Consider the following 14,514-nt stretch of genomic DNA (forward strand, 5'->3'; position numbering starts at 1 on the left):
AACAACAAACTTAAAATCATAGCCTTAAAGTCACTGGATGAGTTTGTTTTACATTACATTATTACACGATTTTGTATCCTTTAACATAGTTATTTTCTTCCATTCTTTTCATGTGCCCAAACAACCATTGCTTAATTTTGTATTTTACTTTTTACTTTCATTAAATAAAAACCTGTTGATTTCAATCTTCGTTTGTACAATCCAATTTGCACACTACATCAGATATAGGAGATTTATTATTTGGGTTTTAAAAGTGTACAAACATTGCATAAACCATCTATACTAACAGGCTGACTCGGCTCAGCTAACATTAAATGTCTTTAAACACTGTGCATGTTACCAATCAATTATTGTAAGGATTACTGTTTATCAATTATGCTTACGATGAGTAGTAAACACACTTATTTTATCTATGTTTGTCTGTGTTTGTAGGCTTGGCAGGATGAAGATGAGCAGTCATGGTTGATGGAATACCCAGTCATCTTGATACAGTTTCTGCTCTTCCTCTATCACAATCTGACAGACTTTAAGCCTGTGTGTACCAGTGCTGATTTCCTATGCGGCCTAGCCTCTTGCCTTTTCCCTTATCAGGCACATTCAGATCAGGTATTTTCAAAATTTGATCAATTTTATTTATCTGATTTGTATACTTAAATTCATTAAATCTCTTATTACATACATTTAACATTTAACTGTAACAGTAGAACTTTTATTTGGGACCAAACAAAAAGTGACCCCTTAATAGGGGTTTCCTCTTAATATAAGTTGACTACACACTATGAAGACTATCCGACTATCAGTATACCAATTTAATTTTTAAAGTTAATCTCTCTTTGGGGGAGAATAAGATTTTGTAGGTTCACCAATATACTGTAACATACTTAAAATCATCATCATCATCATTTTCAATTTATTATTTTTATCTTTACTGTATCATTTCTTTATTAAATTCCATTTTACCATCTACCTTTGTCTGTTTCTGCACATTAAAACAACTTTTTGAAAGGACTAAAGCTCTGTCCACACTATCAAACTTTATGTGACAAAAAATGTGATGTGCCCATATATGGACATAATGATGTCATATCATTACCATATTTGGACATATCACTACCATATTTGGGCACATCACACTTTTTTGTCAAACTAGTTTGATAGTGTAGACAGAGTAGTTATAGTGTTAACATTTGACCAATGAAAATGTATGGCTAATCATATTCACACTATGCACAATTATAAATGCAACAGGGTGGGATTGGAGCAATGCTTAATGCTCACATGCTGGATTATATTTTAAAACAGCTCTAAACTCACTTTTATTATATTCTTTGTTTTGGAATAATTCCAAAATTAAAGATGAAACTGCAAAAATGTATTCTCTCTCCTCTTTTTATTCAGCACCTAAGATTTTAAACTGTGTAGAATGTTCAGGTTAAAGTTCTATTATATAATATTATGTCTTTGTTAGACACCTTTGGGAAACCTAGAAGATATAGCGGAGGAAGTAAGATATCATGAACAATTAGTTATACAAAATGAGTAATAGTAGTATATAGTATAATACTGCATTAATATTAGTAGCAAATAAAATATTGCCTAGTATTAATACAAATACATAGCAGCCATTTAACTAATTAGAAAAATATTATATTAATCGTATTATAGATTATCTATATTAATCTAATACTCTACTACATTATAAAGGGTAGTGTATATTAAACATCATAATTATTACCTAACCATTAATATCATATAGACACTCTCTCGCATTAAAATCTAACCTACTGTACTAGCAAAATAATAAATTATTTATTGTTCCTGATATGTATACAAAATTCACAATCATTGTAGATTCTCGTTTTTCACGTTTTTTATATAGTGAAGTTAACAAAATACATATAATTAATAATACAATTTTTATTCTGGAATTGGTGTATAAATTCAAGATAATAACAAAATCTTTTTTAATGCATTATTTACGCCATGGAAAATCTTATTTATTCATATTTACAAATATATCATACATATTACTAGTGAATGCATTTTGCATGGATAAATAGATCAATTCTACTTCATCTTTAACTTATTTTATCATCCTATTCTTAATATTATATTTCAATATTTTGAATGAAAAATGTATTATTTTTAAAACAAATATTTTAGTATGGTATTATATAAATATTTGTTGTATGAAAATTAATTCAATACTCATTATCTATCTTTTAAATATGTTTTTCTTTTCTTTTATGACTATACATTTTGTATGACCCTTTTTAAATTCAAATATAAATCTGTTACTTTTCAATATAATAATATAAAGTATGCGGCAAAGAGGGTAAAGTCTCTTCAAATTATTCAAAAAATCAAGTTGTAAAACAGTGTGCTATGTATTTATTTGAGACATTTCGCATGTTATTTATACCTAGAATCTCAACAACTTTCAATAATATAGCATTACAAATTTAAAATTAACTGATATAATTTTAATTATAGAATTTTACTAATTTGGATTATTATTTGATTTCATTTCTATTCTCAGGGTGGCGATGAAACTAATGATATTTTGTCACCTAGTGAAGAGATTAAGGTATGTGAAATCATAACACACGCCAAGTGTCTTTGTACAGTATAGCATATGTCACTGTATCTCGTTACCATGTATCACTTGGCATTCCAAAGCATGTCTCTGGCATGTCTTATGTCAGAACACAATTTCAGTGCCATCATGGAATTGAATCGAATTTTCTGTTGAACTTGGATCATCAAAATATTACTATTGTTAAAGTTATTAATCAATCAATGCTTTTGTTTTCCCTGCATAGTTTGCTCCAGGATTCATGCCGTTTCTAACTAGTCAGAACCATGATAGACCTGGAGTGTCACATGGTAACCTTACAGACCATCCAGCAAAAAAGCTAGTTATCAACTTTCTACGAGTAATCATTGTTGATAGTCTCTCTCTGAGCATGCCCAGTAAAACGCCACCGGTTTTGGATCTTGTATTAGAGGTAAAACATACTTTTATTGAGCCTTTTGTACCATTAATTTATTTCAACTACTTATACTTTAAAAGACCTTGGACAATAATAATAATAATAATAATAATAGTTAATTCTTATATAGCGCACAAGCTCTCAATGCGTTGTACATAATAAAATAGACGAGAAGTGGCAATAATTTAAATTAATGAAAAACACGTTTGAAAAGGAATAACTTCAACTGTGCCTACTAATGAGTGCCTACTGAGCATCACAATGCATTGTGGGAGAGTTGACTACATCATTCTGTTTTCTCTTCTTTACAGGCTACCCCAGAGCGAGCTACAACAGTTCAGATAAATGAGTTCCAAACCGAGATGTTGACCACATTAATGGACCACTTCCTGATGGCAGATGTCTTGATTGGTGAGGAAGCAGCATTGCCGTTTGTCTCTGGAGGATCATACAACAACCTTATCCACAATGTTTTTTACTTTTCTTCTCGAGTTGTTGACAAACTGTGGCAAGGTAAGAGTTCTATAGGACTTTACTCGTACATAACATGTCATTTAAGATTCTAGCCGGTTTTTGCCCCTCCATTGTATGGTGCCAACTAACCATAATTAGTGAAAATTAAATAAATATATTTTACTATTTTTTATATTTATTTATCATTTTTTATAATATTTGTTTTAAAACCTTTACATTTTGTAGGTGTATATACAAGAGATTCAAAGGAGGTGTTTGATTTCATTGCACAGTTGATAGCACAAGCTAAAAAGAGAGGTAGCGTCAGTTTATTTGTTTTTAATGGGAAATATAACATTTGAAAAACAATTTGTCAACAGTGGTGTTATTATTTTTTCGCTCTGTTATTTTAAATTGTGTTTAAAATGTGTATAAAATTTATTTTATTTTATTAAGTGTATGAATTATTTTGCAAAATAACATTTTATTAACGATATATACTCTTGCACCTAGAAACCTTTCCCAAATTTTGGGCAATATTAAGCGCCGAATTTGGTGGCAGAAAAGACACGTCATGTAAGTGTAATGCACGGCCATTGTGTTCACCCCATGAGTCCATCCCATGGCTTTACCCCCCATAATCTAATGTTATGTTGGTTTATGTTGCTTTAACTTTTTTTTGTATAACAAAACTAACACTTATATTCATACAGGGATTATTTTATGAATTACCTTTTTAATCTACACTATTTTCAACTGTAGCTTCTTATAAAGCATTTTAATTTTTACCACATTTAAATTTCATTTTAGCTAAATTAATTACATTTAGTAATTCATTATCATCATTTGTTTTAAGGCAATTTAGATTATTTTACAGAGGTGAATCAATGGTTTTAAATTCTTCTTTTTATTGCTTGTGTTTGTTTTTGAAAAAAAAAGTTTTGTAACCTTAGTTTGGGCTACCAAATTACATCTGGGCTTTTTTTTATCTACATGTACAATGATTGAATATTAAATTGAATAAATCAAATCTTGTGATATACAGTAAAGTGATCATCGGCATTGGATAACAAAGGTTAAATCATAGACCTATAAGGTCCATGATTAAATGAATGGATCAAATAAATATAAATGGATCAGATAACAAATGAACAGTTCAAATAAATGTATAAATGACAACAATTTTAGGCTGTATTGAGATTATATGCAAGAGCATGTTGAACATTGGAATGTAGCATGAAGGGCATTTTTAGAAAGACTTCTACTGATAGCATGCATATTGTATGAGTTGAGGGAAGAATAAATACAATAGCTGAAAACATACAAATCATTTGATTTGATTTATTCAATATTGGCTCTTTACAATTACCACAGAATACGTAAAAATACAAAAAGAAACAAAAAGCCAGGATTGTCAAAAGCGAACCCAATCACTGTTTAAAGACTTTCCTTTAACAGAAATAAAATATAATATAAATATAACGAGGCATTTAATAAAAAGGCAAATTGCCTTAAAATGTAAATGTGACATGTTTCGAGAAACTATTTTCATCATCAGAACAGTAAACAACGCCTAGAGTGCTTATATACCAATAGGCGTTGTTTACTGTTCTGATGATGAGAATAGTTTCTCGAAACATGTCACATTTACATTTTAAGGCAATTTGCCTTTTTATTAAATGCCTCGTTATAGTCATCCTAACTCGCAAGTTTGGTGGTATTATTCATGAATATAAATATAATATAAATGACGAAAAAAAAAATAAATTAATTAATTAAAATCTAAGACGTTATGAAAAAAAAAGGTATAGATATAAACTCCTTATTGTGGCCACTTTTCCACAAATCAGCCAATAACAACATTCTGTCCTCTAGCTTTTAGATCTCTATGGATATCAAGCCTTTCTTTACTTTTTTTTACAGTATCATTTGACCTTACCTTTAAACTCTTCTTTTGAAAATCAAACTACTGCTGAAGGTTTTGTATTTTAGTACAAATCTTTCTGAGCTGTTTCAATTTGTGCCTGTAGTGTGTTATTTGTTTTAAAAATGAATCCTGCTAAGCCTTTTCTGTCCTCATTTAAATACTTTACATTTATCCACGCTGGAATGTGGTTTGTGCTTTTTATTTATTATAGGTGAACTTGTCTACTATTATATCAATACTTTATAGTTAGATAGCACTGATGTAACAATTAACATGATCTAATTATTAACTAAAAGTAATAAAGAGTACATGTAGCATATTTATGTTACCACTCTGACGTATTTGGCAATGGATTCACTCCCATTTTCGTCATTGGGCCAGATTTACAGGTTTGGCATACAGTACTAAAGTACCAAAATAGTGGCAGATCAGCGTCATATGTACATGGATAATTCAGAATAAAAGTTACTCAATTTGACTGGATTTATAGTGTGGCTTATTGCTGCATAGTACAATACTATTTCAATGTATTATTGCTACTTTACTGTTTTAATCAATGCTTTTTGTCCTGAATTCTTGTACACTTGTTAAACTGAATATTTGATAACGATTTGGATTTTAAACTCTTTTTTTATTAGTTGCTTCAATAATAATTAACTGAGTAAAATTCTTGCATTTGCATTTTTGCTACTTTATTGAACAAATATTTAATATACAAAGTTTCATGGTGACTCCTTAAACCTGGAAAAATCTGATAAATATAAAATAACCATCTTTAGGGGACACAGATACACTTCCTATGAAAGCTCTGTCTACACTATCAAACTTTATGTGACAAAAATATGTGAAATGCCCATACATGGACATGATAATGTCATATTACTACCATATTTGGGCATATCACTACCATATTTGGGTACCACATCACACTTTTTTGTCAAACTAGTTTAATAGTGTGGGGCAATATATGTTTTAACACTACAGCCAACGACTATTAAGGGAACACACACAAGTTTTCCCTTAATAGGTGTTCTACTGTAGATAGTATTTTGGCCTGCTCGTAGCAAAAACATCAACTGGCATTTTGATCCAAATTCAGAAATTAACTGCCAGCCATTTGTAGTGTGTGGAGGAATTACTACTTTTTTTAAATATTTTTGTTGAGATAAAAGTTAATTTTAAAATCTGATCAAAATGTTACCATTAAGGAATGACCATCCAGCTTTAAGGAGTTTTATGTCTGAATTAATTTTACTGCAAAGAATTTGAATGTTTTCTTAATAATTTATTTATTTGTTGTTCAGCACATGGTCTTTCATTGGACAATATCTACCACTGCTTGAATCGCACCATAATGTTTCAGTTGTCAAGACCACACAATAATGTTGCAGGTAGGCTGTTATTTTATAATATATGTATATCTTCAATTAACAGTTTTCAACATTTTTCTTTTCATTTAATTTTCATTCCATCAGTACTATATATAAATGATCGAACAGGTTCAAAATTAAAATATAATTCAGCCGTCGAGCAATTTGCAATGCTCAGATTAAAATTAATTTGGATAATAAATCTATTGCACACATGTGTGGCCTAAAACTCTTTTATCCCACCCACTGCATGCTTAATTACCCACAGTGCTTATTTCACCATGTACTTCAGCTTGTTTTATAGTGGAAGTAGGCAGACATCACCACAAAGGTCGTGTTCTGGAAACACATGGATTTTCATAGTTGCAAGCTTCTACCATTTTCATTTTACCTTAAGCTTTAAGCTATTAAATTCATCAATTTCATCATCATAAACAATTAATACTGTACATTGCTCACTATTAAAGTCACTATAGCTTTTAGTTCATCATCATACACTATTACAGGGCCATAGCTATAAGTGGCAAGATTGCAAAAAATAACTGACGCCTGGTGCGAGAGGAGTTCGGAGGCTGTCATTAATCCGTGTGTCCTGTCAAAAAGTCAGGTTGAAACCTGACAAATTGTACTGGTTGATATGGCCGTGTATTACCTTGTACATTTAAAGAACTGAAATTTGGTGGTTAACAAGCTAACTTTTTAATCATCAGAATGAAACTTACAATCAATTAATTTTTCTCATTTCCTTTACAAATACCTTTATTTATTAACCAAGCAGGCAGTAAAGAAGATTCTGGTTGTTTCCAGCTGCAAATAGCAAATGAAGGCAAGTTACAGGTCCCTGCATGTGCATAATGCCATTCACTTCTCTATCTGCATGTCTGGACAAAGTCCACATAACACATTTACTGTATACTGATTTGCATGTTCTAACCATACTTTAGCCATTGTAAAGTATTCTATGACAGTTTGTCCCTGAAGGAATGGTTTGTTTTGATTTATCACCCTTTACATATGATATGCTCATTCAACAAAGGTCGCCAATGTGATCTGTTGTCAAAAGTCAGTTAGCTCCCAACAGCAACCAGCCAGACAGGTGCAACAACCATGTATGTATGAGACATACAGTAATCATTGACCTACCTAGTCCTCTAGACATCACAAGAGACGTCACATCAGACTTAACAGCTTTCACCATACCATAGAGAATTGTGGGTAACTTGTTGTTATGGTTCTACATTTCCTTGAGACCAACTTGACCTGTGATCTGTGTGTTTAAAAAGAAAAGACTATTTTACTTTCCTGTTCAGATCATGGAATCTTCTTTTTTGTTCTTTATGTCCTTCTGTGACCATTTCCTCTTTTACATATTTCAAACACCTGATCCTCTATATGTGGCCAATCCATACAGATTTCTCTTGTTTTTAAGATTTTATCTAGTCCATTAAGGCATCTCCTCTGTTTTATATCCTGTCTTGTTATATTTTATTTTCTTCAATATTATTTAAAAAGAATCCAGGTTTCAACTTTGTATTGCCACTTGTATTTAAAAAGTATGCATGTTATAGTTCAAAATTATATAGTTATTCATATGTAATGGAATATACAGTAGTATGGTGATTTTACTGGAAATTAACCAGAACAACAAGGTAACATACTATACTTTCTAAAGTATTCTCTGGTTTCTTATATGCACGAGCCATCCAGTTTTAAGTCCTTATCCCCAAAGATTTGTTCTAGCACCAGAGCTAATAGACGAGAAGAGCCTTGAACCTGTGTAATTTGTGGTGCCGCACTACAGTACTTGGCAACTCAACTTAGAGCATTTAGTACATTTTACATCAGGGTTTGGCAACATTTCCAATCATAATTTATTCTCCAGAAGCAAAGTTCTAACATATATTCTCTTGATAGATCTGACAGCATTGCTAGAAGCTCTACATAGCTTAACCACAAACCGTAGCTTGGTGTTTGGTCCTGGTAATTATGAACCAGAGTTTATTGGCTGCCTCTGCCATCTTCTGTTTTGCCTCACAGCTGATGCAAGGTATGATATAATTCATTTCTGATTAAAGTAATAATAAGTATTAATATATGTTTATATTTTTGTTGAATAAATACAAGAGTTATTAAAAGAAAATGAATTATGTTTATGAATTTACATTTATTTTGTTTATATTGATTCTTTTTTTGCTAAATTTACCATTGAGTAAACTTTTTGCTGCATCTATTAATTTTGTTAACATTATTTTAAGAGACTGGTTATTGCATATTCATTTTACAAATTTAATTTAGTCAAATTCCTTCCTTCTGCCTTTGCCTTTCTATTTCTTCTATGCGCAGCATGTTTCTTCTATTCAGTCCAATCTTACCTTGCATAGAGAAAAATATCATTCCTTACTTTTGCACAATCTCTGATTCTTCTAATTCTGTACCATTGCACAAAGAAATCTCTCATTCTGTACCATTGCACAAAGAAATCTCTCATTCTGTACCATTGCACAAAGAAATCTCTCATTCTGTACCATTGCACAAAGAAATCTCTCATTCTGTACCATTGCACAAAGAAATCTCTCATTCTGTACCATTGCATCTTGCATGTTATCCTGGGCTTCAATGGTGTTCTTATCTGGTCACTTTGTAGCATATTCTTGTCTTTGCTTAATAGCGGTAGTAACACCTGTTCCCATTGTCAAAGCAGTGACAGCATAAGAACAACCACATGGCATGTAGAACCTTTATTGAGGGACAGCAATGTCAGCAATTTGACAGAGAGCACGAACCATGAAGGACAGTTGTTGGTGAGAAATGCAGCCAGACGAGTATGGGATGAACTTATTCAATGTAAAAAACAGGTAAGATACTTAGATATTTATTTATTTTTATTTCAACAATATTTAACGAGGATGGTCGATCCAGCCAAAGCTGATCATTAGAGATTCTCAAAATACAATTTGACAAGACAAAGAAGTCAACAAGGTATAAATTAAACGGTCCTTCTTTTTAAAACAAAATCTAATTTACAATACATTAACATTTCTTTCAGTAGCCATATCCTTGTTTTATTTGACTTTACTATTTATTTATCTTGTAACATTATAATATCTGTTTTTTCCAGCTTATTGAAGACATCTTCAAACTAACTTTACCATACAAGACTATTCAGAATGCATTGTAAGTAATGTTATGATATATTTTAAATTCATTATCACTTATGTTGTAATATGGTTAGTATTTTATTGGATCTGATTCATACTTATCTAGTGTACAGTATTTGAAGTGTTTGAAATATACAGTATAATTGTTTGTATTTATTTAGGACGGGTGGAAAAACATCGCAGAATGTTGAACTCAGAATAGCAAGGTATTCATTCATTTATTTATTTCATAATTCATAAGAAATTGAAATAGGTAGCACTTACTGAACTAAATTATACATCATTAAATATTATATTAGAATAATTGAAACCAATTTTTCAGGGAGACCATGTCTGAGCATGCAACTAAAATGTGGAATGACTATATTAACAAAGAAAAGAAGATTTCTGTTAGAGATTACCAGCAACAACAATCGGTAAGACCAAGTTTTTTAAACATTGTTGGCAAACAGTTTTTAAAACGATGCATACAAAGGTTTTGGGGAAAATATATTAGTACAAGATACGTTGATAATAAATTTTAAGAAAATTTTTTTATTATTTTGTTAGCGTTTTGCACGAGTTGGTAGTGGTTTACAAAGACTAGCTACTAAAAAACTTAAGAGGGAAAGCAGTATACAAAAGTTTCCAGTTTTTGGTATCCAGGTAATTTTAATTTTTATGCAATAGCTTTAGAGTTTATTAATAGGGCCTGTTCAGACTTAATTACTTTGATAATTTGAAAGTTGGTTAGTTTCTAACTTACCCAGGTAAATAATTAAACCAAAATGGGCCCATAGTTTGTTAGATATTCAGGTGTATTAGGTTACTGTTATAATAGTTATATGTACTGTACCCTTTTATTTGTTTCAAATCTCTTCTCCTTTCAAATACAGGAAGCAATGAACTGTACAATAACACATGTAGCAATTGTTACTGAGCTTGTGAAATTGCAATATAGCCAAGCTAAAGAGGTAATATCATGGTAATCATATTGATCCATCAATGTTCCCCATTTTGTGTGTCTTACCATTAAAATTATATTGACCCTCACTCATTCGTTTTATAGAGATTTGTCCCCTACTGAATAGGGGTGCCATTGTATTTACTGTGTGAAAAGCACTCCAGAATGGCCAAGTAGTGTTCATTAAGTGTATGCATTTGATACTGTATATAAGCATAATATTTATGTAATATTTAATGTTTGTGTTTAGAGCCAGCAATATTTTCAACGATATATTCAGAATGAATGGAACCAGATGGAGGTGGAATTGACGCGAGAGCGTGGTTTATGGGGTCCACCTCAAGGCTCAAAACTAGACAAGTGGATTTTGGACATGACTGAAGGTCCAAGTCGAATGCGTAAAAAGATGATGCGCAATGATATGTTCTACCTCAACTACCCGCACACGCCAGATGAGTTTAATGATTCGGTAATGATTATATTAATGATTTATTAAATTAGATCATTTTATGTTTATATCTGATACATAAAGTGTTTTCACACACTAAGTAGTTAAAGTTGTTCAGACATCTTTGTTCATTCCGTTCACACACCTACACTTAAGTTGTAAATGTTTACTAAATGCTCATTGATTAGTTTCATAGATTAGTCAACTGAAAAATACGAAATTGATTGGCTCATAATTCATAATTTATTTTTCTTTTTCACTTATTCATGCAAAGAGCATAATGGATAGAGTTGTTGAGACATGCCATGATGTTATCAAGAATGTTCACGTAATGATTAAAAGACTTCAACTTCAAAGAGCTAGTCCTAATAAAGCATTAAGTTTCCTTGTGGCTAGCTTGTTGGTTGATGTACAGTGTCAGATATAATACCCTGCTAAGCATTTTGATTTTATTTAACAGTTTTTGGCCTCTTACATCCATATACTTGGTGCTCAAAAGCTTCAGGAACTAGCTTTAAATTTCTCTGGCTTTAATAGCATTCTCTGGTGTACTTTTAATCCAACAATTAGTAGGCCTAGCTGTCAGACATATTTGTCAAGTCTTAATACACATTTTTGCAGTAATACCCAGCTAATCATTTTGAAACATGGTCTTCAGACTTTTTATTCACTGTAAACATTTGTATAAGATAACAATCATTTGACATACTACCCTTTAGATTTTATGGAAACATATATTGAGTACTGAGTATTTATTTAAGTTATGCACTGGCTGCACATTATTGTAGAGTTTATTTGAAATATTATTTTAGTTTTTCTTGGGTTTTACATCAAATAATAGCACTCCTTGGCACATTAGAAAATTCCTTTTTTTATTTGATTGACCATACTACTGTATAGAAATTAGTAATCCCACATGAAGTACTGTAAATAGAGTATGTAGTAATGACAAATTATTTAGTAGAGGCAATCTAGAAAGTTGTTTTTAATTCTGGAGGTTATGAGGTAACCCATGGTAGAAATTTAAAACATTGTGCTCTAAAAAATGATTGAAAAATGTGTTTACAGTAGTTCTTTAAACCCTCAAGTTTCTATGGTACCTCCCATATGCATATAATTTTCTATTATGGCTTGCTCATTGCAAAACACTGATCTAGAATATGGTTTCCTCTAATGATATACTGTACAGTACTATACTTTTTTGTTCAAACTGTTGTGACATGCATTGTGAAAATTGATACCTAAAACGTGGTGTTACTTTCTCTTCTCTTTTCAGTTTTAACCTCAACAACTCTTCCTAAATTACTGTCTTCCTGTCTACCTTCTATTTTCTTTCCTAAACTCTTATTTTAACACTGGACCATCAATTAAGCACGCTAATAGTATAAATTACTGTAGTTTGGGTTTTGTTAAATGAGTATAATTGTCCAGGTGTCTGTAACCTGTGAAGCACGCCCTTATGGTTTCGTCTGACCCTTGACCCTGGTTTACGGTGTTATTGTACTTGGTTTGTTACATTATATATCACAGCATGAATGGAAATTTGGATTATTGGATTTTAAAATGCCACCCATGCTGAGATTGTTGTATTCTAGTCTCATTTTCAGGCTGAATCTCCAATATTTAGAAAAGTGTTGGCAAAAGTTTCCGATGTTTTAGGCAATCGTAAAGAGGTACGTCACTAAACCTTAAGATGATTTAATACAGTAACGCCATGAATGATTTATTTAATCATGCTGCAGGGAGGAAATTTATCATGTTTTTTAAATATCTGTATCTTAATCAATTTATTTCATATTTTCAGCTCTCAAGCAAATAACTTTATTTCTAAAATTTACTTAAGCTTACTAATATTACTTTATTCAGTACTGTATCGTAAGTGTACCAGTGTGCTAATACACTTGCTTCAAGCTTTCAAATGTATAAAGTAACACCAGTAAAACCATTTTAAGGGAATCATTTCAGAATCTTATAGACAAATTTGTCTGCTACAAATTGCTTTATAAGCTTATATTCAGTAAACATCAGTTTCTCTAGGCCTAACCAGGTTCTTCAAACTTTCAGGGCTATACTAGTTGCTTTATAAACACATTTCCTCTAAGCCTAAACCACCAATCCTAGTTGTACTAATAATGAATGAGCGATCTGAGCCTCTTGTGATAGATGCATTATTGTAACACTTGCCTGTTTATGTGATAAACAATAAATGAAGGAATGGATCCAGAGGATAGCTCTCCTTTTTGACAGCTAAGATAAAATATGAACTACATTTTGCTTTTTTTATTATTGATATTATATGTGAGCGCTCCCTCATTACAACAAAATTCTGGATCTACCCCTTACCAAATAATATGGTTTGTTGACAGAAACCAAGCAAGACTCGTATGGCAGTAAGCTTAGACAGTCGGGAGTTCTTCTCCAGAAGAAGAGTTCAGAAGTTGATGAACATGCCCCAACCAGAAAGCCCAGTATCAGAATCTACATCAGATTCTGACATTCATGGAGAGACCTTAGAAGAAGAGGAAGGTATTCGCACTGGTAAGTTTTTATCATGTTTTATAATTTGAAATGTTATACCAGTCCACTGGACTAGTTAGTTATATATTGTACTAGCCCATGCTATTTTGCTGGCCTGAACTAATAAAAAGTCTTTCTACACAATTGTATTTAAATCTTGATGTTTAGAATTGAGTGTAAAGGAGCTAGGCTAGGAGCTTTACTGACTGAATTTGTACTGAACATTGTATTCTTTCTAAGGTATAAGGCCATCAAGTTTAGTTACTAAGAAAGCAAAGAATGAAGAGGAAGAGGTAGATTCCAGTGAGGCTGATACACCAGGAGATAAAGAAGAGAGTACCACAGATAACCAGATGGTTCTGAGGCTGCTGGAAGAAGGTGAAACTGTAAGTATATATACTTATTTTAGTAAGAACAAATTAAATTCTAGTTAAGGAATTTTTGTGATAAACCAGAGGAAATATAGTTGAGAATGTCTTGGTTTCGGTTATCATATTATATATCATTTATTTTGCCATTCAAAAACATGGACAGAACAAAATAAACATGATTGTTTCTAATGGTATAACCGTTTACTGGAGTAATGCTAGGCAAGAAAAGTTGAGCCAGTTAGGAATCACAAGACATTTAGACTGGCTGGGTGTGAACCAGGCCAAACAAGGCTTATTTGTTAACTCGTCAAGAAAGTACAGTTAGCCAACACAA

At 31.6% G+C, this 14,514-nt stretch overlaps 1 protein-coding gene across 4 annotated transcripts in view; it reads left to right on the forward strand.

Annotated features, from left to right (window-relative positions):
- Positions 1–14,514, forward strand: part of LOC144845361 (WD repeat and FYVE domain-containing protein 3-like) — a 62,526-nt gene that overhangs the window by 37,645 nt on the left and 10,367 nt on the right. Inside the window, exons 30-47 of one of the 4 annotated variants that reach the window (XM_078702632.1) lie at positions 433–606; positions 1,469–1,504; positions 2,540–2,587; positions 2,823–3,008; positions 3,305–3,506; positions 3,693–3,764; positions 3,960–4,022; positions 6,678–6,764; positions 8,658–8,790; positions 9,412–9,598; positions 9,862–9,917; positions 10,063–10,107; positions 10,224–10,317; positions 10,451–10,546; positions 10,777–10,854; positions 11,095–11,313; positions 13,659–13,830; positions 14,050–14,195. In XM_078702632.1, the coding sequence (XP_078558758.1) occupies positions 433–606; positions 1,469–1,504; positions 2,540–2,587; positions 2,823–3,008; positions 3,305–3,506; positions 3,693–3,764; positions 3,960–4,022; positions 6,678–6,764; positions 8,658–8,790; positions 9,412–9,598; positions 9,862–9,917; positions 10,063–10,107; positions 10,224–10,317; positions 10,451–10,546; positions 10,777–10,854; positions 11,095–11,313; positions 13,659–13,830; positions 14,050–14,195 (2,094 nt within the window). The remainder of the gene's footprint in view (positions 1–432; positions 607–1,468; positions 1,505–2,539; positions 2,588–2,822; positions 3,009–3,304; positions 3,507–3,692; positions 3,765–3,959; positions 4,023–6,677; positions 6,765–8,657; positions 8,791–9,411; positions 9,599–9,861; positions 9,918–10,062; positions 10,108–10,223; positions 10,318–10,450; positions 10,547–10,776; positions 10,855–11,094; positions 11,314–13,658; positions 13,831–14,049; positions 14,196–14,514) is intronic. The other 3 variants (XM_078702633.1, XM_078702635.1, XM_078702634.1) reach the window with 3 other exon arrangements.

Source organism: Antedon bifida, chromosome 6, assembly GCF_963402885.1.
Source record: "Antedon bifida chromosome 6, ecAntBifi1.1, whole genome shotgun sequence".
NCBI lineage: Eukaryota > Metazoa > Echinodermata > Crinoidea > Comatulida > Antedonidae > Antedon > Antedon bifida.